The sequence below is a fragment of the Gopherus evgoodei genome, chromosome 7, assembly GCF_007399415.2.
Source record: "Gopherus evgoodei ecotype Sinaloan lineage chromosome 7, rGopEvg1_v1.p, whole genome shotgun sequence".
Classification (NCBI taxonomy): domain Eukaryota; kingdom Metazoa; phylum Chordata; order Testudines; family Testudinidae; genus Gopherus; species Gopherus evgoodei.
Genome location: NC_044328.1, coordinates 107846844 through 107872645, shown reverse-complemented (window position 1 = coordinate 107872645; position 25802 = coordinate 107846844). Strand labels below are relative to the sequence as shown.

Here is a 25802-nt window from a genome sequence, read left to right as displayed (position 1 = left end):
CATGACAGAGTCAGTGCTGCCTGACCCGGGCACCGCCGGTACGGGTAATACAGTCTCTTCAAGGGACTGTCCCCTGTCAGTACAGCAGAGCGGCACCGTCCATGATCACGGTCCCGCAGACACTCCAAATCCTGTCGGCACGCCGGACACCACTGGCAGTCCCGGTACTGTTTTCCTCGGTACTGGTCACACTCGCTGCACCGGTCGGTATCCCGTTCGCCGACCCGCTATCGGCACCGTTCCGACATCTGGCACCGGGGCAGGTACCTTGACTCCTGTAGCTCTTCTCCGAGCCTCGAGATCTCGGTCGACCTCCCGACACCGTTCTGGTTGCGGGTCTGGATCTCGTTCCAGGTACCGATACGCCTCCCGATGCCGGTCCCCGGTGCCGAGTTGGGCAAGGTCCGAGTGAGTCAGAGACTCGGCCCGTGCCTTCTTTTAGTACCTCCATGGCCGTCCGGACACGCATCCGTGTCATCCCATATGCGCAGATTTTATGCTCAGGACCACGATCCTGATATGATGGCCAGCGGGCGTCAGCCCCGAAGCAGAAAGAGCCTTGGCGAATGCAAGGTGTACTCTGCAAGGGCCCTGCGCCTCTGGGTAGCAAAGCAACAAGCCTTGCTTAGCTGCAATAATTATAGCACCTGGGTGGAGGAGTTTCTCCCTCGAACCTCCCACCTAGAGTTCGCTACCGTCTTGGAGGACGGGGGAAAGAATTTACCCTTTGTTGGTAAAGGCATCTTCGCGGCAGAGACAGCCCCAGACTGCGAAGCCTGCTGGACAATAGGGTCCTAATGCGTTTCAGCATGTATACGCCTGCGACCAAACGCAGGCCTTTATGGCCCCAGCCGCCATACTCTGTGCCTAGCCAGAGGCAGAACTCTGGAAAACGGCAAGGCCAAGGTGGTCGCAGACAAACGTCAGGCCCCCTAAAAAGCCAAAGTCAAGGTCCCTCGCAATTACCACTGGGACCAAAGACGGACCTTCCAAGGTTCGCCGGAGGGCGGTGTACCAGTCGCAGGACGGGATCCTGATCCCGCTTTCTCCTGGCATGGCCCCAGTTACTTTTAGATCGCTGGGTCCTGCGCACGATGGAGCATAGGTACCACCTTTAAATTGCTCCAGCCTTGTACCCCCTTCAGCGGACGAAAGGGGCTAGGGGTTTTACTCCCGTTATGCCCTAGTCCCCCACTCGAACACAGGTCTCAGACCTCCCTGGTCCTGCATGGACTCAACCGGTTTGGGATAAGGTTGAAGTTCTGCATGGTATCCCTGGGAACCATTTTTCCATCCTTGCCTCCTGGGGGCTACTATGCCGCCCTGGATAGGAAGGACGCGTACTTTCGCAATGCCATCTTCCCTCCGCACGGGAGATGCCTCCGCTTTATCGCCAGCGGTGAATACTCCCGGTTTACGGCCATAGTCGCCGCCTACCGTAGCTATGTCGGATATGCGTTTTTCCGTATTGGGACGATTCGCTTATCCGAGGAGACTCGGACACACAAACCACTCAGCCCGTGGGCATCGTCACGGTCTTATTCACAGATCAAGGCCTGATGATTACTATAGAGCAATCCACTCTGGTTCCCACGCAGAGGTTGGGCTTCCTAGGGGCTATCTTGGTCTCCTACCTAGCCGGAGCCTGCTTATCACAACTGCGGTTTTAGGCGATGGCATCAATCATCTGAGGTCTGAAGGCTTTCCCAACGACCTCAGCTCGTTCTTGTCTCAGTCTCCTGGGTCCATGGTTGCCCGCAAGTTTGTAACCAAACACGCCAAGCTCCGCCTCCGTCCTCTCCAAGTCCGGCCCACCTCGGCGTACCGCTTGGACAGGGAGCCAATGGTCATGGTAGTCACCGTTCCCTCGAACGCCTTAGGCTCCCTAGAGTGGTGGCTAACTCCCTCCTTGGTGTGGACAGGATGCGGTTTCATCCGCCCCAGCCCTCACTGCCCCTGACGGCGGACGCATCATCTCTCTGCTCGAGTGCTCATGGTCACCTCCGAGCTTAAGGCCTTCGGTCTTCTAGGGAGCTGGCATTCCTCATTAATGCCCCAAAAATGAGAGTAGTCCGCCTGGCATGCCAGGGGTTCCAGCGGCAGCTGCGAGGCCGTTGTATCTCGGTGTTTACAGCCAACACAATGGCCAGGTGCTTCATAAGCATTCAGGGGGGACATAGTCCTCCCCCCTTTTTTGTCAGGAGGCCATCCATTTCCGGGTCTTTTGCATGGCCCACTCGATGGAGCTGGCGACGTCCTTTCTCCCAGGCGTTCGGAACGTCTTATCTCTTTGACTCAGCAGGTCTTTCCTGTCTTACGAGTCATCACTCTGCCCCATGTGAGGCGTCCCGCTTTCCGGAAGTGGAAATGGTTCCTCACACAGACCTGTTCGCTCACCGCGAGTGCAGGAAATGCCAGGTGTTCTGCTCCTTCCAAGGTCTCTCCTCAGAATCGATCTTGGACGCATTCCTGATGCCGTGGAACGGCCACCTGCATTATGCCTTCCCGCTGTTCCCGCTGGTTCGTTACGTCCTGCTCAAATTCCGCAGGGGCGGAGCGTGCATCATCATGGTCACTCCAGAGTGGTCCAGGCAGCACTGACATACCAAGTTGCTCGGCCTGTCAGCCCAGACCTCATCACTCAGGGCAATGACAGGCTTCGTCACTCGGACCTGCAGCCTCTTCGCCTCACGGTGGCTCCTGCGTACCTGAGTCGGGGTGACAGGCAGCCTTCCACCTGGTCAACGTACCGAGCCAGGTGGAAGCGTTTCCTTTACAGCTGCAGTACGCTCGATCTTGCTCCTGCTGAGGTCTCGATCCCCTCTATTTGGCCTGCCTCTGGCCTTCAGCGGCAGGATCTGGCGGTATCATCGCTGAGGATACTCTCAGCAGCCATCCCTACCTTCCAGCAGGTTAAGATGGACGTTCAGTGTCCCACGCTCTATGGGTTCGAGGTCCCTCAAGGGCTTGGAGCGCTTGCACCCTCGGGTGCGCCGCCCAGCCCCGCCCTGGGGCCTCAACCTCGTCTTGGCCAGACGGGTCTCTGAGATCAGAGCTCTTACGAAGGTTCCACAAAGACAAGGTGCAGTTATGACCGCACCCGGCTTTCCTCCCTAAGGTGTTTTGGCCTTTCATGTTACCCACAGCTCAACGCAATGGGCATAACCGTTGCACTCCTTGGACATCTGTGGAGTGCTCGCATTATATTGTGCTGACAGATTCATTTCCTAAGGTGCCCCAGCTCTGCCCCGGTAGCGGGCCAAAGGGAGGGCTTGCTTGTTTTCCTCTCAGAGGATCTCATCTTGGGTGATGGCGGACATCCCCACTTGTTATGATTTGGCTCATATTTCCCCAAGCCACATCACCGTGCATTCTACCAGGGCTCAGGCTTCATCTGCCGCCTTGCTGGCTCGTGTTTCTACCCACGAAACCTGTCGCGAAGCTCCATTGGTCCTCGGTCCTTACCTTTGCTTCGCAGTATGCCCTGGTTCAGCAGTCAAGAGAGGCTGTAGCCTCTGGCTCGGCAGTTTTATTCTGCCACATTTCACTCCGACCCCACCGCCTTTGTAAGGCTTGGGATTCACCTAACTGGAATGGATATGAGCAATCACTCGAAGAAGAAAAGACGGTTACTCACCTTTGTAACTGTTGTTCTTCGAGATGTGTTGCTCATATCCATTCCGCACCCGCCCTCCTTCCCCACTGTCGGAGTAGCCGGCAAGAAGGAACTGAGGAGCGGGTGGGCCGGCAGGAGTATATATGGAGCGCCATGGTGGCGCCACTCTAGGGGGCGACCTGCCGGCCCACTGAGTTGCTAGGGTAAAAGTTTTCCGACGAATGTGCACGCGCGGCGCGTACACCTAACTGGAATGGATATGAGCAACACATCTCGAAGAACAACAGTTACAAAGGTGAGTAACCGTCTTTTCTAAAAATGTTAAAATGTATTACTGGTACGCGACACCTTAAATTAGAGTGAATAAATGAAGACTCAGCACACCACTTCTGAAAGGTTGCCGACCCTTGAACTAATATTTGCTGGGTATGCAAAGAGAATTAAGCAAAAATGAAGAAAGGATTCTTGGGTAGCTGGTGAGTGCTGGAAGGGTGGAGCAGAGCGTCTGACTTTTTGAAAATACAGTGCAGGAAAATTAGATATTGAAAAATACCACACAGCCATAGTAAAATCTGTGGACCATTATGATGCCTGTGGACTTCTGGGTTTTAAATGATCAGAGATGCAAATAGAGCAAATTCCTTGATCTTTCAATGACTTATTGAATCAGTTTCCTGGAATGAGTTTCTTAAACAAAATTCCTTTTTAAAAATTCATGCATCACTGATACTTATAGGCCGAAACTTCCATAATTGAATGCAACCAGTTAAGATTTCTAACTAGTTGATTACGTGCACACTTACTATGATTGGTTTTAGAGTAGTAGCCGTGTTAGTCTGTATCAGCAAAAAGAATAGGAGTACTTGTGGCACCTTAGAGACTAACAAATGTATTGTAGCATAAGCTTTCGTGGGCAACAGCTCACTCCGATGAAGTGAACTGTAGCCCACGAAAGCTTAGAGACTAAAAAATGTATTGTAGCATAAGGTGCCGCCAGTACTCCTATTCTTACTATGATTGTGCATGCAAATTATGCGTTTACACAATAATGAAAAATTTGGCAGATATATACTGTAGGCTTCATTGGTTCAAAACTGATTGTTGTACTTGAACACCTTTTTGCTTTAATAATGCACTCTCTTTCTCTCTCCTCTCTACTGTCTCCTGAAAAAACAGAGATTAGGATTGCCAGACAAATGTGGAGCAGACAGGGTACCAGGGTAGGAGTTCGCCTGTGGCACCTTCTCTGGCTGAAAAGCTATTTTGTGCCTTCTCGTAAACACTCACTCTGACTGGCTGTAAGTTTTGCTGCAATGGACCACATATAGCCCTGGACCGTGAGTTTGATGCTACTGTACTTGCATGTGTCTGATTCAGTTTAGGAAGGGGCGATGTGTCATTTTACTCCAGACAGTACACAGATTGCATGGCACAATCCCACTTTATTGGATTAAGGTCAGTATTGTTTAACTTTAAAATTGCAAAAACATACAGTGTACACATTTTTAAATCTACCCAGTTTTGTTTTCATTACTGTGACCAGTTGACTGCTGTAGCAGCTCAGTGAGCTTTTTCACAAGCACTCAATAAGTGGGGGAAGCTTTGTCATAAGGTTTTAATTTTAGTTTTCCTTGAAGCTAACCTAAAAGTGTAACTCATGCAAGGGAGGTGAGCTATCAGTGAATGTCAACAGAAAATTACAAATCCCTGTTCCTTTTCAAACATGCTTCTTTCACAGGGATTTCTAGGGTGATTTGATGCACTTCAGGGGTAGGGAGTATTTTGGAAGTTCGTCTCTCCTACTGTATTTCTAATGCACCAAATCAGTGTAGTGCAATATCTAAGTATTGTGTTGGCTTATAATAGGACAATACTATGAATTGTTTGCTTGCTTGTTTGTTTCAAGAGGTTTCTTTGTGGAGTGGGAGCAATGAATAGGCTGGTGTGTGTGTGTGTGTATGTGCGTGTGTGTGTGTATATATATATATATACACACACACACACATATATACACGCGTGTGCACACACATACAAACACATATATTTGTAGTTATCAACAAATACTGAAAAAAAGAGCTAAATTGAGATTATGCCACCCTAATGGTTTCTTGCTAGAAACATATGGACTATGATGGATTGCTGCTGTAAAGATTTTTTTTTTTAAATTATTGGGCTCCTGTGGGGTAAGACTTACAGCATGGGGCAAATAATCAATGTTGTAGGCTAAGCAATTTTAGAATGTTTCTTTAACTCTAATTGGAAAATATACAGTACAGGCAAGAACAAATCCACCGAGTCTTGTCCTTCAGGTGGCCTGTTTTAGTTCCATGTTTACTACATTATCCTTGCTTTTCTCATAAACCTGGTCTCCTATCTGACTGAGATCCACCTGTGAATGACAACTCACTCTGTGAAACTTTACCCAGGCAGCCGCGAAACTGTTGCGTATGTTGGCATTTCAAGGCATTATTAAGAAGTCCACCAATTAAATGTGCATTGTTGGTTTTGGCCCTCTGTAAAAGATAGAAATAGATGAAAATATATTGTGGAAATTTAAAGTTTAAAAGCCATTTTAGGAAATAAGACTGTGAATAATGGGGAGAGGGAGGAATGGCAAACATTCAAATTTGTTCTGTGTAAAACAAAAATGCAAAGGTTTCCGGAGTCCTTTTTTACAGAAAGTGATAGAGAAGGAATTTATAGGATATTAAAGGACTGAAAACTTTATAGTAACAAAACATTGTTATAGTTTCCTCCATTTCACACCCCCTCAACCATTTTCTTTTCCTTGTAATAATTAGTTTGAACTTTCATCTAGTTCTGTGAATCAAGTCATTTTCATACAACTTTCAGGATTTTTTTGTGTATGCTTTAAATCTTTCTTCTAAATATATTTTTGTAACAAAAAAAAGCTGTGAATACATTATAATTGCAATTTTCATGATGTGTGAAAGATTTCTGTACTAGGTCTTCATTGTTTTTGAAGAATTCATCATCCTAGTTAAGAAGCTTAATATAAATTAAAGAAGGTATTAAGGAACATTAAGACATCAAAATGTGGAGCGTTCTTTTCCTTTCGATTGCTCCAAACGCAAACAAGTTGAATAAAATGCAATCAAAGGGCCTGTTTAGAGAACATTGAGTGGCTTTTCAGCTGTGCTGTGGAAAACCTCTGGTAAGAGCATAATTCAAATAAAAAGGCCTTTCTTTCCACTTCCTAATTCTCTTTGTTGTGGTGACAACAGAGTACAAGCCTGATAAAAATTTAATCACCTTATCTTTTTAACGCAAATTGCATATTTGTTTACACACAATATACATAACATAAAAAAGAAAAAGCTGCTACCCTATCCTCCTCCCTTTGCTAATCGCATTAAAGGCCTTTGCCTAGAAGTTTTTTTTAAAAATAACTGTTTTAGTCTTTATTCTGAAGTCCCATTGTTCAGGATTGCTTTAAAAAGGCAGCCCATGGGAAGAAGAATATCGCACAACTTAAACTCTGGGCAAGCACCAAGTAGCAGATGCCCAGTATAAGTTAGTTGAGTTGGGTCAGCTTAACTAGCTTCTGTGGTGCTTACTCCACATCAGGAGTTGCAAGCAAGATAGGAGGATTATGGGTCCACAGATCTAGCACTTTGATTTGAAGCAGCTTTGTAATGAATTGCCTTTGGTTCTGTGTCAGATCTGCTAACTTAAACTTTTTCTGCCTCGTATGCATTTCTGACAGGCTGGTGTAAGATTGTGTATTTGTACTTTTTTGTTTTTCATTAGGCTTCCCTGATGAAATTTTAGCTCCTTGTGTTGAATTCAAACCAGATTTCCTGTTATACTGCTGGTCATCCTAGTGCAGACCAGAGGTATTGATTTCTTTATGGTATTGGGGTTGACCTTATGTCAACTGAGGCATCTGTTGGCCCATACCAGTGTGTGCTTTAGCTTCAAAACATCCACATAGGAGATAAAGATGGTCCCAACTCAGTGCAACTAAGGATTTAGAATTATGAACTCTCACAGATAAAGTCCCCATGCACTGGAATGGAATTATACTGTATCCCTTAATCAGCATGGAAATTTGAGTTATGCTCTTCAGAACATGGGAGGCAACTGCTTCCCTACAGGTATGAGAGTTTAAACATTAAAGACCCTAGTGTAGTGAAACCTATGCAAGAGTCCTTCGTTATTAAGTAAACCTCCTGTTTTAAGAGACTGTCCCAAATATCCCTGACCATACTGAATTCAGTTTGCCTACACACTCATTAGAGAGTAGATTTTAGTTTATGCAAGAGAGGCTCTTAGAGATGGTTTGAGATCCAGTGGCAAAGATATGCCTGGTCCCAGGGCTAGGAATAGTAGTGGAAGTTAAGGGACAAGAATGAGGGACGTTGACAGAGCTGTGTGTGCAGCATAGAACTGGAGGAGTGTTGCCAGTCAGGACTGATGTGTATTGGCAGAACTGGAATTGAGTGATAAACTTGTCCTCCTGCCTAAACTGTGCTTGGTGTTCTGGCCAGAAATTGCTCTTCCTTGTATTCATAAGAACAGTTCAACCAGAAAGAATGTTTTCTGGCTCTTGTTCACTTTTCGTTTTCTTGAACGAAGGCAAGTAATGGAACTGTGACGATATGGGAGGCAGAACTTGTGCAGGGGGTGGGCATGAGGCGGAGGGGAGACTTTTAGCTCCACGGTCCTTAAGTAGCATGGATTTTCAAGTTGCAAAACCAGTTCCAGCACCAGAGCCATCACAAGAGTGCACAAAATCTGTTAGATTGCAGAAAGACTGTGCTGGATAGTTAAGCAAATAGCAAAGTTCAAGTTGTGGCTCACTGTCATTGTTTTACTATCAATATTTATCTTGCTAATTAAATCCTTTTGGCTAGAGATATGAGACAGCAATGATCTTGGATTAAAGGAAACCAACGCAAGGTCGACCTTACTTTAGCAGGAGTGCTCTGATCACCAAGCAGGCCCATGGAGAGTGGGAACAAATGCACATCAGCGGTTGAAATAATAGTGACCAATTGCTTCTGAAAAATATTTTTTTTAAAATACTATGTTCCCAGGCTGGCTGTTTTTAATAACTTGGGATGTTTCCCAGTATGATCGTGAAGCTGGAGCTGGTCAACCAATAATTTCTCTACTGTCAAACTCTAGCAAGAGTCCCTGTAAACATCAAGCTGCAGCTTCACCCTTCACATTAATAGTATTGTCCTCGTTATTTTATTTATTCCAGTAATGCTCAACATGTGCAAACACTCAAGACGAATGGCTCTTGCTCTGAGGAGCTTACAGTAAAAGAATAGACAAGTAAACAGTGCATGGTCAATGGGCCAGATATAAAACATCATAAACTCTCCTCTTTGCCTCTCCATGTCCCCAAAAGTTAACCTGGCCTACTTCTGGAACAAGAAGATCCAAGCTGTATCCCACTGTCAACAAACAGGCACATTGTGCAGCACACGTAGAGTTGTGGACTATGAGATGGCCATGGAATTTTTAGTGTATAAAAAACATGACCCTGTTTTGTACTCTGAAAGCGTGTGCTAATCTGTCTGACTAACTGTCTGAGAAATATGGAAGAGCTCTGACTTGTTGCTTCAGACCGGGGGTCTCAGTTTGGGCTGGAGAAGATGCTGGGTGGGTGCTGAGGATAAGGCTGCCCTTTGGAATATATTTTGGCAGCCACAGAGGGCCTTGTAGAGAGCGTTTAGATTGTCTCACTGTCAGTGGATAACATGTGGCTTGTTCAAGTGGTTTATGTAGGGTTTAAGGAGCAAAATTACAATGCACAATGGAGCAGATAGATGGAAAAACCTGTCCCATCTCAGTGCTTCTGGCAGCAGACTCCACATGCTTACACGGGTCACCAGAATGTAAACATCCTTCTAGACAAATCACATTTTGATGCTGGATCTTGGCATTTATATTGGATTTTGATGATCGGCATCATGATGATGCTACACTGATTTTGGAAATTTGAGTTGCACACATTGATCATCCTGCAGATTCAGCTTGCTGACTATGGGGTGGACCAGTAAACCTGTGGATGAGTGGCACACTGAATGCATACTTGATACATTCTGTTTGATCTAGGTGGTAAATTAAGGACTCTTTTAGGACAGGGGGAAAGAGCAGCCAGAAATCATGGAGGTGTTAGTAAATACTGTAAATGTTTCTGGTCTGGGGCTTGCAGTACTAGGGTCTGAGTTCCATTTAGCAGTATGAATCAAAATGCTGACTTTATGCAGAGGGGATGCTGAGCTAATTAAAGAAATAATCCTACTGCGTACAATTGAGCCCATAAAACTCTTCTTGACCTTGAGAAGACCCCCAGCAAGCTGTGGGAACCTTCAAATTGTCCCCTCTGAACTTTTTTGTGTTGTCATTTAAATATAGTAACTGCTTTTTAATTAAAAAAGAAAAATTAGATGGCATTTCAAATTGTGTCCATGGTGCCTTAGGGACCTATTACAGTACAAATTACCCTATATTATTTAGTGAGGCCTTGTTACCACTGTGTGAACCAAGAGTTACCTCTGTAGGGGTGTATGACAAGAAGGGCCCTTCTTTGAAAGTCTGGTTCTGAACATGAAAGTGACTCCAGCAATTGGAAGCAATTTGTGGAATTGTTTGATTATGTTAATTATGGCACCAGCAAACAGTGCTTGGGAAACAGTTTTGTTTTCTTGAATTCTTTCTTGATTGCTAGCAGTGAAAGCCAAGATACAGAATGTGCCTTTAAGGACCGCCGGAGGGTGCAGTTCAAGCCATTGTGCAGAATTGGCACTGTGCATGAAAGGGTTGTGTCCAGCTTTATGTGAGAGTTTTCCAAATACAGCTTTGGCCTGAACTTCACCTAGGTCATTCTCCAGAATTAAAACAGCTTCTTTCTTCCTCATCAAGAAAGAGCAGCTCTTTCCTAATAATCAGAAGACCATAATGAAATCCAGTTGGTAATTCCAGTTCCAGTATAACAACTCTTATAATAATGCCTTTCATTCCAGATGCCTGCACACAAGCTCTCAGTTCACTCACCACTGAAATGCAGCATGCTCAGGGGTGGAACACAGCAGCTGTTCAGCAGTGCATAGCAAAACTGTACAGTAGTTGGGAACATGTAGTGATACTGTATCCAGTTGGAACTTCAGGAGTAATTTAGCTGCTGCAGGCAGAATATAATTACCCAAATCATGATTTGGTGAGGACACTGGGGCAGCCTAGTCTTCTGAAAAGTGCTGTGAGATTTTTCATCACTGCAGCCAGTTAGTACCTTGGTTTTATGTTTCCAAAAGACAGGTCCTGCCTAGCAGCATGTAGACCCTAGTACTGTACTGTGGCATTCATTCAAGACTGATTCAGAGGAAAGATTGCCACTCACTAAATTACCAGGATGCCTTTCTGCAGCTCCTGTGCTTTCCTTGAAGGTCTCCCATCCAAGGGCTTTTCTTGCCCTATCTTGTTTAGTTTGTCAGATCTATGGGGCCACAGTACCAGGTGATATTGGAAATTTGCAGATGCTAGCAACAAATCAAGGATAGGCTCTAACACTGATAAATACACCTACACCAGAATAAGTAATACCCATATTCCAGTAACGCTAGTAATGGTGCAGATGCACTAGTATTAAGCCATTAGTGTAGACAGGGCTCTGGCTTAGAGCAGACCTCCATGACATGGTGGTAAAAACACCTGGGGCATATCTACAGTACTACTTGCACCGCTGCTATTACTTGTGCAGTTGCAACATTAGTAGTAGTTCCTATAGAGAAATCAGTTACCACATTAAAGTAGACTATTGTAATGTGTGCAGGTATTTGATTAGATTTAAAATTCCCATGAAACATAAATGTAAACATTTGCCCTTGTCTCTTTGGTTCAAATTTCACGCTCTTCAACCCCACCCAGTTGTAGAGCCTGCTGGCTGTCCACCCTGTTGCATGTCAATCCAGAGGCAGCTCTGTTCCAGTAATGCAGATTACTGAAACTGAAGTATTTATGGGACCCCAATAACTGTAATTGGCAGTATGCAGTATATAAAGCATGTTGGGATCTTTAAGCATGAAAGAAACTATTGAAATTTGTGATATCATGTCTAGGTGTCATTGCAATTGTCATTGCAGTAAAGAATTGGAACTGTTATTAAAGCAGGGGGCACCCAGGCCTATTTCAGGGAGGGGGGTTTGAAGTTCAGCTGTATACATTTTTCTCTCTTTTGCCTGGGTTAGAGGGCATGCCCCATATGTATATCATTCCACCTGTTCACAATATTGTGATTAGTCAGTGCCTTGGTTGTTACTTCCTTCTCTGGCTAGGCACATAGGAGTTATTCCATTTTTTTACTACTTTCCCCAAAGTGTGTAGCATTCAGCCGTTTACAGTTTTCCAATCACTCAGCAGTTCTTTAGTCTTCTAAAGGAGACGAGCCATTCCTGGAGGTAAAGGAGACCTCTGAGATTGGAGTAGGAATGAGAAGGCAGAGGAAACCTGGAAAGGAAAGAGGGAAAGCTGGAGCAGGGAGTGGGGTAAAGAGAAATGGCTAGGTGGAAAGAGAACAGAAAGCAGAGGAGAGCTGGAGGGGGAAGGGGTTCTCAACCTTTTTTCATTTGAAGACCCATAAAAATTTTGAATGGTGGAGCGGACCCCTTTGGAAGTCTTAGACCACAGGTTGAGAATCACTGGGTTAGACTTCAGGAGAAATAGCCAAGTCCACCTTAGCAGACCTTTTCAGGGTCAGAAAAAATGGTGAGGAGCAGCAGACAGCGAAACAAAAGGAGGAGTGGAGCAATGAATGGGCTAAAGGATTATTTGAAGCTGTGGACTGGGATCCACAAGAACAAGAAGGAGCAAGGCTGCTTCTTCGAGTGCTTGCTCATCTCCATTCTATATTAGGTGTGTGTGCTCACCACATGCACCGGTGCTGGAAGTTTTTCCCTTAGTGGTATCTGTAGGGGGCCGGCTCTGGCCCCCCACCCTCAGTTCCTCCTTGCAGCCAGTGACGGTGCTGGAACATCTGCTGCTTCAGCTAGCCTTTTTTCGCTTTGTTCAGTATTTTGAACTTTTCTTGTAAAACAGTTGTATGTAGTTAACAGTTTCCCTTAGTGTGTTAGTGTTTTTACTTGGTGGGCCCCTAACAGGACTTAGCCTAGGGATGGAGCATGCCCTGATCCCCAAGCTTTAAGCCATGCGATCGCTGCAAGAAATCAATGCCCGTTAGCGATCTGCATAATAGTTGTTGAAGGTGTCTCTGCAAGTTGCATATAAGTGACAAGTGCCGTATCTGCAAGTCATTCAAACCTTGGACTAAGGAGGAGAGGGACTTTAATCTCAAGGCACTCCTAGTGGAGTCAGTGCTAAGTCTGGCACTGGAGCAATCAAGGTTTGAATCTGCCCCGTGTACCACAGCATCAGTATGCAGCACCCCACTGTCAACAGACCGGTGCCAATCCCCCTCCCTGGCACCTGCCAGGCGGCTAAAGAAGACTGGGAGAGGAAGATCTCCTACATCCCGCAAGGGGAAGGAGAGGGCAGGAGGGGAGCCAAGGCCTGAGGAGGACAGCTCGATACTTCCTTCCAGAAGTTGGGCACGAGCTCAGGTCAAGTGGTTGAGCCCACCCCGACCCATGCCTGCCACACCAGACAGTGACTGGGGCCTTTGCCAACTAGAGGTCCCGTGAACACCTGAGGCCATGCAGCCAGTGCAGGATATCCTGCTGCTACCGGTGTCACCCACACTGGCTACGGCAGTACCCCGGTCTAGGGGTAAACACACCTTGAGTCCTTTAAATAGGTCCCTGTCTCAGCGGCATTGCTCCCCATTGTAGGGGACGTCCTACCAGCACTCACCCTCAGGGAGCCACCAGGCTTCAAAAGCAGAGAGGCAGGCTTGGTGAAGCCCTCGCTGGTCTCCGGACTCAGGGCACTACTCGCAGGACTCGAGGCGTGCCTCGCTGGTGACCTGGCACAGGCCTGCAGAGATCCACCCTTCCCAACATTAACAGCACTGGGACCTGCCCAGTGCTTCACCCATAGCTTGTCACCTGTCGTGAGCCCAGGACGGTCTGTCTCAGGAATGGAGTCATCAGTCCACAGCTCCTCGGTACACCTTGCCATGTAATGGATCCCCAAGATTGGAGAGAGAGTCTTCCTGGTGACCGACCCACTCCAAATCCTGGTACCAGTCAAGCAGCGTGAGGCGTGGATCATTTTAACGCCGTCGCTGAACACTGCTGATTTCCGAGGACCTGCAGAAGGGACTCATCCCGAGTGTCCAGGTGCAACAATCGGCACTGCAGCGATCAGGATAGCTGATCTACTCACTCGTGGTCGCCTGAGAGCAACTACTTGGGTTCGAGTTCCAGCATTGGACAGGAGTCATTGCCGGTGGACCAAAACCCAGCACTGGCGGTACCCTTGGTGTTGGCAGTATCGCCATCTAACCCATGGCACCAGGGCCACTGACCAGCTGCCTGGTACCCATGGAGTTTTACTCAGCCTTCTCAAGGGCTCGGGTCGGTGGTGGGAGCCTCAGACAAGCCATCAGCCTCAGTATCCCCCGTGCCCCCAGAGCAACCTACCTGGCCAAATGGACAAGGTTCTCCCACTGGGCGTCTGAGCATAGCATCCCTCCGTCACACTCCACCTTACAATCTATCTTAGATTACCTGCTTCATCTTAAGAACCAGCGGCTGGCCCTCTCTTCCATCAGGGTGCACCTTGCGGCCATCTCCGCTTTCCACCCGCCTATCCAAGGTCAGACAGTTTTTTCGCATGACACGTCGAGCAGATTCCTGAGAGGCTTTTCTCACCAGTCTGGGCTCCTGTCCCACAATGGGACCTTAACTTGGTTCTTTCTAGGCTCACGGGCCTGTCCTTTGAGCCTATGGGCTCCTGCTCTCTTTCCCACTTGTCATGGAAGGTCGCTTTCCTTGTGGCGATCCCATCAGCGAGACGAGTGTTGAAGATTAAAGCCCTGAAGTCGGAGCCACTGTATATGGTGTTCTACAAGGACAAAGTTCAACTGCGACCCCCTCTGGCCTTTCTGCCAAAAGTGGTGTCTTCCTTCCATGTCAATCAGGACATCTTCCTCCTGGTGTTTTGTCCCAAGCTACACACTGTTCTCGAGGAAAGGAGGCTGCAAGCCTTGGACGTCAGACATGTCCTGGCGTTTTACCTGGAGCGTACCAAGCCCTTTCACAGGTCAACCCAGCTCTTCATCATGACAGCGGACAGGATGAAGGGCCTTCCGGTGTCCTCACAGAGGATTTCCAACTGGATCACCTCCTGAATCGGGACCTGTTACAAGCTGCCACAGGTCCCACCACTGCCGAATGCGAGGGCTCATTCGACTAGAGCCCAGGCGTCCTTGGCAGCCTTCCTGGAGCACATTCCCATCCGGGATATTTGCAGAGCCGTGACACGGTCTTCGGTTCACATGTTCACAGCGCATTACGCCATCACACAGGAGGCCAGAGATGACACTCGGTTTGGCAGAGCTGTGTTGCAATCTACACATCCATGAACTCCTACTTGCCTCGGTTGGTACTGCTTGGGAGTCATCTAATATGGAATGGACATGAGCAAGCACTCGAATTTGTGTTTTTCGAGATGTGTTGTTCATGTTCATTCCATGATCCCCCTCTTTCCCCGCTGTCGGAGTTTCTGGAAGAAGGAACTGAGGGTGGAGGGAGCCAGCGGTGCCCTGTATACCATGGCATGTGCGCACCACTTGAGGGCGCCAGAGCCAGTCCCCTACGGATACCGCTGAGGGGAAAACTTCCAGCACCGGTGCATGTGGTGAGAACGCACACCTAATATGGAATGGATGTGAGCAACACATCTCGAACAACACCAGTTATGGAACAAGTAACTGTCTTTTACACGTAGTAGGTTCAAATATATACAGCAGTGAGGAGAGGAGATAGAGTGAATACACTCAAGTGGAAGTGAAGGAATTGATTTGAGTTAGGCAGTGGATCAAGCTGGAGAGAGGATCTGATGAGGTAGAGGGAGGATCACTTGCATGGAGGAATCGGCATTCACTCCTCACATATCTTCTCAGCATGTGATTTCTGGAAGGCATTTACCACCTGTTTGACCCATATTAGCCAGCACCTAAATCATAAATGAACATATGCAGAATCGTTCATGAACTCTTGCGTGCAGCAGAGGATTACTTTTGCTTTGTTTTTACTTAATGATATTTCTGTGTGAACTCAAAGAAGAGGGAAAACTGACGGATTTCTGTTTTTCCAGCACCTCTTAATTGGTCCTTTTGCAGAGCAGTATTGGGGGAAATGCTCATCTACTATCCTGGCTACTGACTAGGAGCAGTGAAGTCATCTCTTCCCTATAGGCCTGATCCAAAGACCATGGAAGATAATGAGAAAAGGTCCATTGATGTGACTAGGCTTTGGATCAGACCCTATTAGAGGGATCAGGTTGGTATGAAGAAGAAAATGATCATGCCATGATGAAGCATCAAGGGAACCTTAAAACTCCATTTGGCACAGCCTTTGAATTATTGCCGGATATGACTGGGTAGATACGAAGTATCAGGTATTTGATAGGAGAAGAGGAAGAAGAAATACAAGCACAGAATTTCTTTGCATGTTATCGGGGTACCAAATTGTTGTGATTGCATGTTTTCTGCAATTAGACAAGAATTTTTGCCTGTGCAATTGTGAAAATCTGGGTTATAATGTTTTATAAACTAAAACTAATATAACACAAATTAAGGCAAAACCTATTTTATTGTTGAAAATATAAAACTGTTCCAAAAATCTTTATTTTTCTGCTGTATGAAGCCATTCTGAGGCTTTGAAATTAATTTTCCTGGTGGGATTTTTTTTTTATTTGCATGCAAAGTTTGCATTTTCTGGAATTGTGAAATATACAGTCTGGGGTGAATCCTTTAGTCCTTGCTAAAATAGAAGAATCCTATAGTTAGTTTGAGAGTCTTGATATGGTATTTACAACAGAGTAATAACAGGAGCTATTGTATATTCACATTTCCTTCTCTAACCTAAGTTAGTCTAAAGTATAAATACATTTTAAATAAGGTCTGGCTGCGAGAGTTATGTTATATACTTAGCAATGAAAGCAGGTTGATGGGTGGGAATGAATTTGCTAAGCTTTCAGCTATCTACTATGCCTCTGAGGACTGTCCATTAATAATATTAATATGTAGGTATTTCCCAGCAATGTGGGCAAGGTGCATGTTAGAACTTTGAAGCTAAAGTCTTTTTTAACACACAGACCTTTTAAATTTAATCCATTAGCAACTTGGCAAAATAAAGTAATTGTCCAACAGAGGAAGGAAAAAAATCTATTAACATTTTCTACAAATCCTAGTACAGGCAGCATTTAATTAATGGAACAGATTTCTCACTATGTATTCAAGCTAACATAGTCATTGTTCAGGAGAGATTAGACCTCTAATGTAAGTAAGTTAAACTAGAGTTTCATCTAAAAATATCTGTCATTTCAGCTATTAAAGGGCTGATGTCTTCTTCGGTGACAGATATATTTCCCTTCATTTCCTGGGTTTTGTAAAATGTAAAGTATGCATTGTGTGTAACGCGAGAAATCCACGGAGGTAGATGAAGCCTAGATTGTGCCTCTCTGCCTGTCTCCCTCTGCTTGCTCCTTTGTGCTGCTCTGTATCATAGAGCCTCTTCAGTCATAGACCTCCTGGCACCAGAGTGAAAAAAACAGCAACTTCCATTTGTCAGGGTATGATGCCAGCCACCTAATCTATTTGCAAAATGAGGGCCATGGGATCTGATTAAGTAATTTAGATACTTTGCAAGTTTAATAATACCTGAGCTGCATTTGGCTGGCAGCCCATGATTTCGCTTGTAGGAACTGCCACATTCTTCCATCTCTCCTGCTAACTCTTCTTGCACATAATGCCTTGTTTGAATCTGAATGGGTGTGGAGCCTGCAGACAAGGTAAAGTTTGGCCTCTCTTTCATTTTAAATTTTTTTTTGTTGGATTGGAGAGGAGGTTGCTTTAAACAAACAAACAAGCCTCCTTCTCTCCCCCACCCCCCACAGTTCTTTACACTTTGTGTGGCTCCATTTTAATTTTTTCATCATTTTTACTTAAAATCAAAATTTTCAAGTGTGGGTGCTTAAATTTAGGAAGTGGCCTGTATGAGTGGCCTGACTTTCAAAGGCACTGAGCACCCCAGGCTCTCAGTGGCTTCTGTGGGAGTTATGGATGCTCTGCTCGTTTGGAACTGTGATTGTACTGCACCTCTGGAACTCAAGCCAGTTACCTATTCCTGTTGTCAAGAGGAAGGGTTCCTGAGAATGGAATTAGGTAGCTAGCTTCTGACACTCAAGATAGAAAATGTCGGCCATTGTTGTCAAGTTTTAACCCCCCAAATTAGATATTTTTTTTAATTAAAATGTGTCTTGCACAACCTAGTAATATGACTTGAAATATTTCATGATCTTTTGTTGTTAATGAAAATGGGCCTTTCTGAGACAATTTGGATTTAAACATCTTCCTAATAGCAGCAGTGTTCCAGCAGCAGCAACATAATACTAGTGATGAGACCAAGAAAGAGAAACTGACTAGTAACTGAAGTGAAACTAAACCGCATATCTTCCTTGTCTAAACTGAGTGAAGTCTGAAAAGTAATCAGTCTCCCTGGAGGAGTACAGGAGGCCCTGTAAGTTAGGGACATTTGCAATGATATCGGTCAAAAGAGTGGAAATGTACAATAGGGAACGAATCCTGCACAGGCAGGGACCTACACTGGATCAGCTAATAGTTTTTTTTCCATTTCTATTATTATTACTGTTGTTTCCAGCATTCAAAATGTGCTAGATACTTTCCAAATGTAAAAAAAGGTACTTTCTATGAAATGATTAAATTCTTTCATTTTTAATGATGAAAGGTGGTCGTAATGCAAGTAAGAACTTTGTAAAATAGGTTTTATGTGGACAGCACTTGGGTTTGGGTTTTCTAAAAATCAGCAACAACAGAAACAATTGTATGGTGTAGTGGAGGCATATAGTATGTGTTTGAGGTCAGGTTTTACTGTATTAACTAACTTGATTAATTGTATCTCCCACATGCAAGGATAATTATCATCAAACTTCTCAGCCACTGGGGAGAAACTAACCTAGTCACTTTTACATGAAATAAATGTTGCTTTTTATATCCCAATATCTGAAGATAAAAGAAGAAAACTTTTTACTGGTCATTCATATACATTTCAGGAGGTCTTGTAGAAAGTATGCAAAGTTAATGCTGCCTGACATTTGACTTCCCCAACCCTAGGCCATGTATTTTTTAAATTATGTACCTATATAACATGTTCCTTTTCTCCCATACTCCCACGTCCCTTTGTGTTTGGAGATGGCACCTGACTGTCCTCACTTCCCCACAACATGGAGCATTTGAGTGGTCTGCATGTCAGAGCGCTATGTATTGAGGATTTGGCAGTGTTTTCAGAACCCTCCTTACAGGAATTAAAGGGGGATAGTTGACAGTCTAATGCAGGGGTAGGCAACCTATGGCACGCGTGCTGATTTTCAGTGGCACTCACACTGCCTGCATCCTGCCAACCGGTCTGGGGGGCTCTGCATCTTAATTTAATTTTAAATGAAGCTTCTTAAACATTTTTAAAACCTTATTTACTTTACATACAACAATATTTTATTTATATATTATAGACTTATAGAAAGACACCTTCTAAAAACATTAAAATGTATGACTGGCACGCGAAACCTTAAATCAGAGTGAATAAATAAAGACTCAGCACAGAACTTCTGAAAGGTTGCTGACCCCTGGGGTAATGTTTTTGCTGCAGCACCTGCTTATTTCCTATTCTCTTGCTGTTGTGATTCCTTTCCCCCCCCCCCGCCCCAACGTCTGCAGCACATTGTGAGTGCCTCTTGGAGCAATTTACTATCTGACATAGCAAGAAGAGAAGGTGGCTCTGGTGCTGAGTTCCTGCAATCAGCTTTAATATCCACTAGATGTGTCTGTAATGGAGCAAATCACGTGTGTTTGTAGACCTCCTGTCTCCAGTAAATCATAAGCATCTCAATCTTTTTGTCAAGCCATGATACGAGACTCCGTCTCTGAATTTCAGAATGAGGTGGGAGAAGCTGATTAAGTGTTTGAGATAAGGTTAGGTGACACCACAGGTTAAAAACACCTGAACTGAAACTGGCCAAATGCCTGAGAGCTCCATTTTGGAGTATGCAGATAGGTGGCATTGAATATGCTTCAGAGGTTCTCTGTCATCTGCTTTAAGAAAGAAAAGGCTTCAAGAGCAGTCTCCAAGGAGCAGTATCTCCCCTGTTTTGCAGCATTTATTTGGACTTGGCTACCTTGTATCTCTTATCTGAAATATCACTAATGTGACCAGTTAAAATAACGTAAAAATGGTAAATAAAACCCCTGCTGCTTAGGTAGAAAAGGGTAGGTATTCCTGTTTGAACATAGAAGATTTAAATCCTTTTTGAGATTAGTATTTAAACTTCCGGTCGTGCTCCCCCAAATTCTGATCCTCTTAAGGATTGGCCATGTAAAAAAAAATTGTAACCGGTTAACATATATGATGCTTTAGTCAGAAACAACACTGCTTTCCTTGTGGTGTATTGAGCAGTGTACTTTTGGCCAGTCTAGGTAATGGACCAAAGGTATTCAAGACCTCTAGTGCCTATGGAGCTACACTTTTCAGGATTTTAATCTTTGATTTGTCACTTGTGTTCTTTTTAGATTTCTATATGAATTTTTTTGGGCAAGTTGGTTTTGTTTCTCAGAAATAGAGCAAGGTTACATGTGACTCTTATTGAGTTTTAAAAAATGCTAGGCCCCAAATCCACTCACAAGAAAGAAGAGGTTGCTGGAAAGCAACCATGCAGGATAAAGAGGGAAGTCTGTAGAGTTTTAAAGGCCTAGATCAGACAATTTGATCTGATCTGTTAAAAATCCCTTACTATTTATCTCCTCAGAACTTTGGAAGGAGGTGGCTTGGGGGGTAGCTGTATTAGAGCTTGCAAAGAACTTGGATCTGGGAATGAGGATGCAGGAGACTATATTGGATTGCAAGGAATAACTGTTCTGCACTGCACTTTTGGAGGATTGTCATAATTTTAGTTTTAGCCAATAAATCCTTGAAATGAGATATATTGCAATGATAAACTCACGTATTCATTATTTTCAGATGTATACTTGTAATATTGAAATGCTGACAGGCAGTTTTTTGTCATGTATGTTCTTGATTTTTTCAGATGGACTCAAGCCAGATACAAAGGTGTTTCTCACTGTCCCCTCCAAGAAGAAATCCAAGGCAGGGAAGGGAGATACAGCCAAAGAGGATGAAAGCAGCAAGGTTGACTCAGCCCAGCCTGTTACTGTCAGCCTTCTCTTTAAAAGATACGTCTTTGACACACAGAAGAAAATGATTCAATCTTGAGAAGGCGGAAGAGGCCTTCTAGCTGAGGTCTGAAGTGTCCTTAAAAGGCTTACACACCAAAATGAATTCAGGTGGAACTTATTTCTTATCTGAAAACCTTGGACTTTGAAAGGCTTTTTATCTCAGTAACATCCTATAAGGGCTCCTTCTACCTGGACTGAAGCTGGAAAGTCCTCCTATTCTCATGACTATGCTTGGCCTCCAGAATCTATTTGTTCTGATTTTGCTGTTTGAATCTCCCTGCTGTCCCTCTTGGCAAGAGTCACCTGCCAATTTGTACAGTTGTTTTACAGTTGATAGAAATGTTTTCGTGAAATATTTTAAGATTCTTTTAATTTAAGCATTCTGCAGCAAGGTGGGAAATACAAACCCAGTAGCATTTGGGAAATGTTATGAAAACCAGTAAATGAAACTAACCAGTCTATTTCACGCCCCAGGCTGAGTGAGGGGCAAAAAACACCCAATGTAAATGGTGAAAATTAAAATAGATGTTTTGGATTCTTTCAGATCTAATAATGTGAGTTGCTGTCTGAGAGACAGGTATGGAAGTTTATATAAGTGATTTATATCTTGACAGTCTGCAGTGTTAGAACATCATCGTAAGCAAATAATTTCAGGGTCTGTATTGTTATGTTTCCTAGTCTGGCAGTTCAGAACTGCTTTTCTACAATATTTCACACAGCTTTTGTGAGTCTTCTGGCTATTTATTTGATTCTTCAGGAAATTGGGAGGCTAAGCTATTCTGAATCTTTGCTAAGAAAATATGTGCTGGAACTGCTTTAATTTTTGTAACCAAAGTGCATGTTTTGTGAGAATGAAACAAAAAGTTGCCTGTGGAAATAGTGACTGGCTTTATTTCATTAAATTAAGATACCGTGTTGCAGTTATAAGGGCTTCTAAACTGAAGATCTCTAAGGCGCTTTAGAAACTATTAGCTGTTTAGAAGGCTCTCATAGGTGGTACTTCTGATTTTTTGCCCCAACCTCATAAAAGCTGGGGATAACAGTTCTCCAGTGTCCCTTATTTGTTTCCTCTAGAGCATAAGCCACCCTAACACTGATATTAACAATGGTTGTACACATTCAGATGCTGCACTCTTGAGCAGGGATTGAACTAAGGATTTACAACACCAAAACATTCACCCCTGTCATTTGATCAAAAGGAGTAACGCTGTTCAGCATCAGTAAGTGGTGTGGTTGCTGGGACCAGCTATGAGAATGAGATGGGGCCAAATGCACCACGCCAGTATATTTCTTTAGATCACATAGAATGCTAATCAAATAACCATAATAGATCATTTACTCGCTTGCGAAAGCGTTATTGATCAGCCATCCAATAATGGGAATAGGGATTGTTCGTTAGTTTGTGCCCTTTCTGCTGGCTTGGGTGGCTTTTTTTCAGCAGAGCAAAATATTGTAGGATTTATTTATTTGGTGACAAGGATGAACTGGAAGGAGCAAAAAACTTAATATCCAGAGAACATTTCCTACTAAACATTCTTGAGGCAGGGCAAATTTGGTGCCTAAACTAGCTTGACACATTGTCCCTTTAAATCAGATCAGAGGAAGTGCTTTGTGGAATAAACCCAAACAGTTTCTGCTGAGTGAGTGAGTCCCAGCCAAAGCTTTAGCACATCGTTTAAGATGATGGGGTATGCTTTCAGTGTGATCCATGAGGAATTAGGCAGGCAACTCCAGTTACCGCTTAATATGGCTTGTGCTGCCTGCCCCTCTGGAAAATGTGTCCTCTCTCCCATCCTCCTCTCTCATATCCCCCCACGACAATCTTTCATAGAATATTTATTCTTCTTCGAGTGATTGCTCATATCCATTCCAGTTAGGTGTACGCGCCGCGCGTGCACATTCGTCGGAAAACTTTTACCCTAGCAACTCAGTGGGCCGGCAGGTCGCCCCCTAGAGTGGCGCCACCATGGCGCTCCATATATACTCCTGCCGGCCCACCCGCTCCTCAGTTCCTTCTTACCGCCCGTGTCGGTCGTTGGAACAGTGGAGCGCGGCTTAGCTGACCTCCACTTCCCTAGCTACTCGTTTTCTCGTATATAATTATGCAGTTATAACACTTTTATATATATATTTGTATGGTTAGTTTAGTTAGCGGGGTTCAGGAAGTAGCCCCTTCCATGAGCCCAGTGCCGGAGCCATGCATGGCTCACCGGGTTTTAAAAAGGGGCCCGGCTTGCCAGAAGCCGCGGCCGAAGAGAGATCTACATGACTCCTGTTGAAGTGCCTCAGGGAATCACACTTGACAGATAAGTGCCCCATTTGCAAGGCTTTTAAGCCGAGAACAAAAAGGTGCGGGACTTTCACTTGCCCCTCCACCTTGGGCGCGGAGCGATGTTCAAGCGGCGGGCAGAAGCGCCTCCTCGGCACCGGACCCCGCCGGTACCACCAAGGCCTTTCGGCACCGACCGTCGCCGGCACCGATGTCGACTCGGCACCGCTCCCTTCTTCCGAGGTCGAGAGAGTCTACGATTCCTGCTGGTGCCTGGCGGCTCCCCGGCACGCGCCGTGGTTGAGCCCCCTGCTCCCGCTACTTCCGTGCCACCTGCATCGCAGCCAGAGAGCTCGCCTCAGTTGCGTTATCCGGCACCGTCACCTGCAGAGGCACCGATGACTTCGGCTCCGTCGATTCCAGTCCCCCAGGACCAGGGAATCCGCTGCCTGGCAGCTCCCCGGCTCGCGCCGTGGTAGAGCTTACTGCTCCTGCTGCTTCTGTGCCAGCTGCACCACAGCTAGACAGCTCGTCTAAGATGGCTCGCCCGGCACCGACGACGTCGGCACCGTCGATCCCGGTCCCACGAGGGCCGTAGAATCCGGTGCCTGACGGCTCCCCGGCACGCGCCGTGGTTGAGCGTATTGCTCCTGCTGCTTCCGTGCCAGCGGCACCGCAGCCAGAGAGCTCGTCTACTCGGATCGCCCGGCGCTGACACCTGCTACGACACCGATGACGTCGTCACCGTCGATCCCGGTCCCATAAGGGCCGTAGAATCCGGTGCCTGACGGCTCCCCGGCACGCGCCGTGGTTGAGCGTATTGCTCCTGCTGCTTCCGTGCCAGCGGCACCGCAGCCAGAGAGCTCGTCTAGTCGGATCGCCCGGCGCTGACACCTGCTACGGCACCGATGACGTCGTCACCGTCGATCCCGGTCCCACAAGGGCCGTAGAATCCGGTGCCTGACGGCTCCCCGGCACGCGCCGTGGTTGAGCGTATTGCTCCTGCTGCTTCCGTGCCAGCGGCACCGCAGCCAGAGGGCTCGCCTACGTCGGATCGCCCGGCACCGACACCTGCTGCGGCACCGATGGCGTCGGCACCGTCGATCCCGGTCCCACACGGGCCGTAGAATCCGGTGCCTGACGGCTCCCCGGCACGCGCCGTGGTTGAGCGTATTGCTCCTGCTGCTTCCGTGCCAGCGGCACCGCAGCCAGAGGGCTCGTCTACGTCGGATCGCCCGGCACCGACACCTGCTGCGGCACCGATGGCGTCGGCACCGTCGATCCCGGTCCCACACGGGCCGTAGAATCCGGTGCCTGACGGCTCCCCGGCACGCGCCGTGGTTGAGCGTATTGCTCCTGCTGCTTCCGTGCCAACGGCACCGCAGCCAGAGAGCTCGTCTACGTCGGATCGCCCGGCACCGACACCTGCTGCGGCACCGATGACGTCGGCACCGTCGATCCCGGTCCCGCAAGGGCCGTAGTATCCGGTGCCTGACGGCTCCCCGGCACGCGCCGTGGTCGAGCTAATGCTCCGGCTGCTTCCGTGCCAACGGCACCGCGGTCAGAGAGCTAGTCTAAGTCGGATCGCCCGGCACCGACACCTGCTGCGGCACCGATGACGTCGGCACCGTCGATCCCGGTCCCGCAAGGGCCGTAGAATCCGGTGCCTGACGGCTCCCAGGCACGCGCCGTGGTTGAGCTCCTGTTCCGGCTGCTTCTATCGGCACCGTCGATTCCAGTCCCACAAGGGCTATCGAATCCGGTGCCCGACGGCTCCCCGGCACGCGCCGTGGTTGAGCGTATTACTCCCGCTGCTTCAGTGCTGACGGCACCGCAGCCAGACAGCTTATCTAACTCGGTTCGCCCGGCACCGGCACCTACCGAAGCTCTGATGACCTCGGTACCGTGGATCCCGGCCCCACGAGGGCCGTCGAATCCGGTGCCTGACAGCTCCCCAGTACGCACTGTGGTTGAGCCTGCTGTTCCCTGCACGCCGGAGATGTTACCAACGGCGAGGGCTCTCAGTGCCATGACAGAGTCAGTGCTGCCTGACCCGGGCACCGCCGGTACGGGTAATACAGTCTCTTCAAGGGACTGTCCCCTGTCAGTACAGCAGAGCGGCACCGTCCATGATCACGGTCCCGCAGACACTCCAAGTCCTGTCGGCACGCCGGACACCACTGGCAGTCCCGGTACTGTTTTCCTCGGTACTGGTCACACTCGCTGCACCGGTCGGTATCCCGTTCGCCGACCCGCTATCGGCACCGTTCCGACATCTGGCACCGGGGCAGGTACCTTGACTCCTGTAGCTCTTCTCCGAGCCTCGAGATCTCGGTCGACCTCCCGACACCGTTCTGGTTGCGGGTCTGGATCTCGTTCCAGGTACCGATACGCCTCCCGATGCCGGTCCCCGGTGCCGAGTTGGGCAAGGTCCGAGTGAGTCAGAGACTCGGCCCGTGCCTTCTTTTAGTACCTCCATGGCCATCCGGACACGCATCCGTGTCATCCCATATGCG

The 25802-nt window shown here is 46.8% G+C and overlaps 1 protein-coding gene across 1 annotated transcript in view; it reads left to right on the top strand.

Annotated features, from left to right (window-relative positions):
• The window catches only part of EEFSEC (eukaryotic elongation factor, selenocysteine-tRNA specific), a 185562-nt gene extending 163716 nt beyond the window's left edge, over positions 1-21846 (top strand). The window contains exon 7 of the mRNA XM_030568824.1: positions 20870-21846. Within this exon, the coding sequence (XP_030424684.1) occupies positions 20870-21054 (185 nt within the window). The 3' untranslated portion in view covers positions 21055-21846. The remainder of the gene's footprint in view (positions 1-20869) is intronic.
• Positions 21847-25802: the final 3956 nt, after the last annotated feature.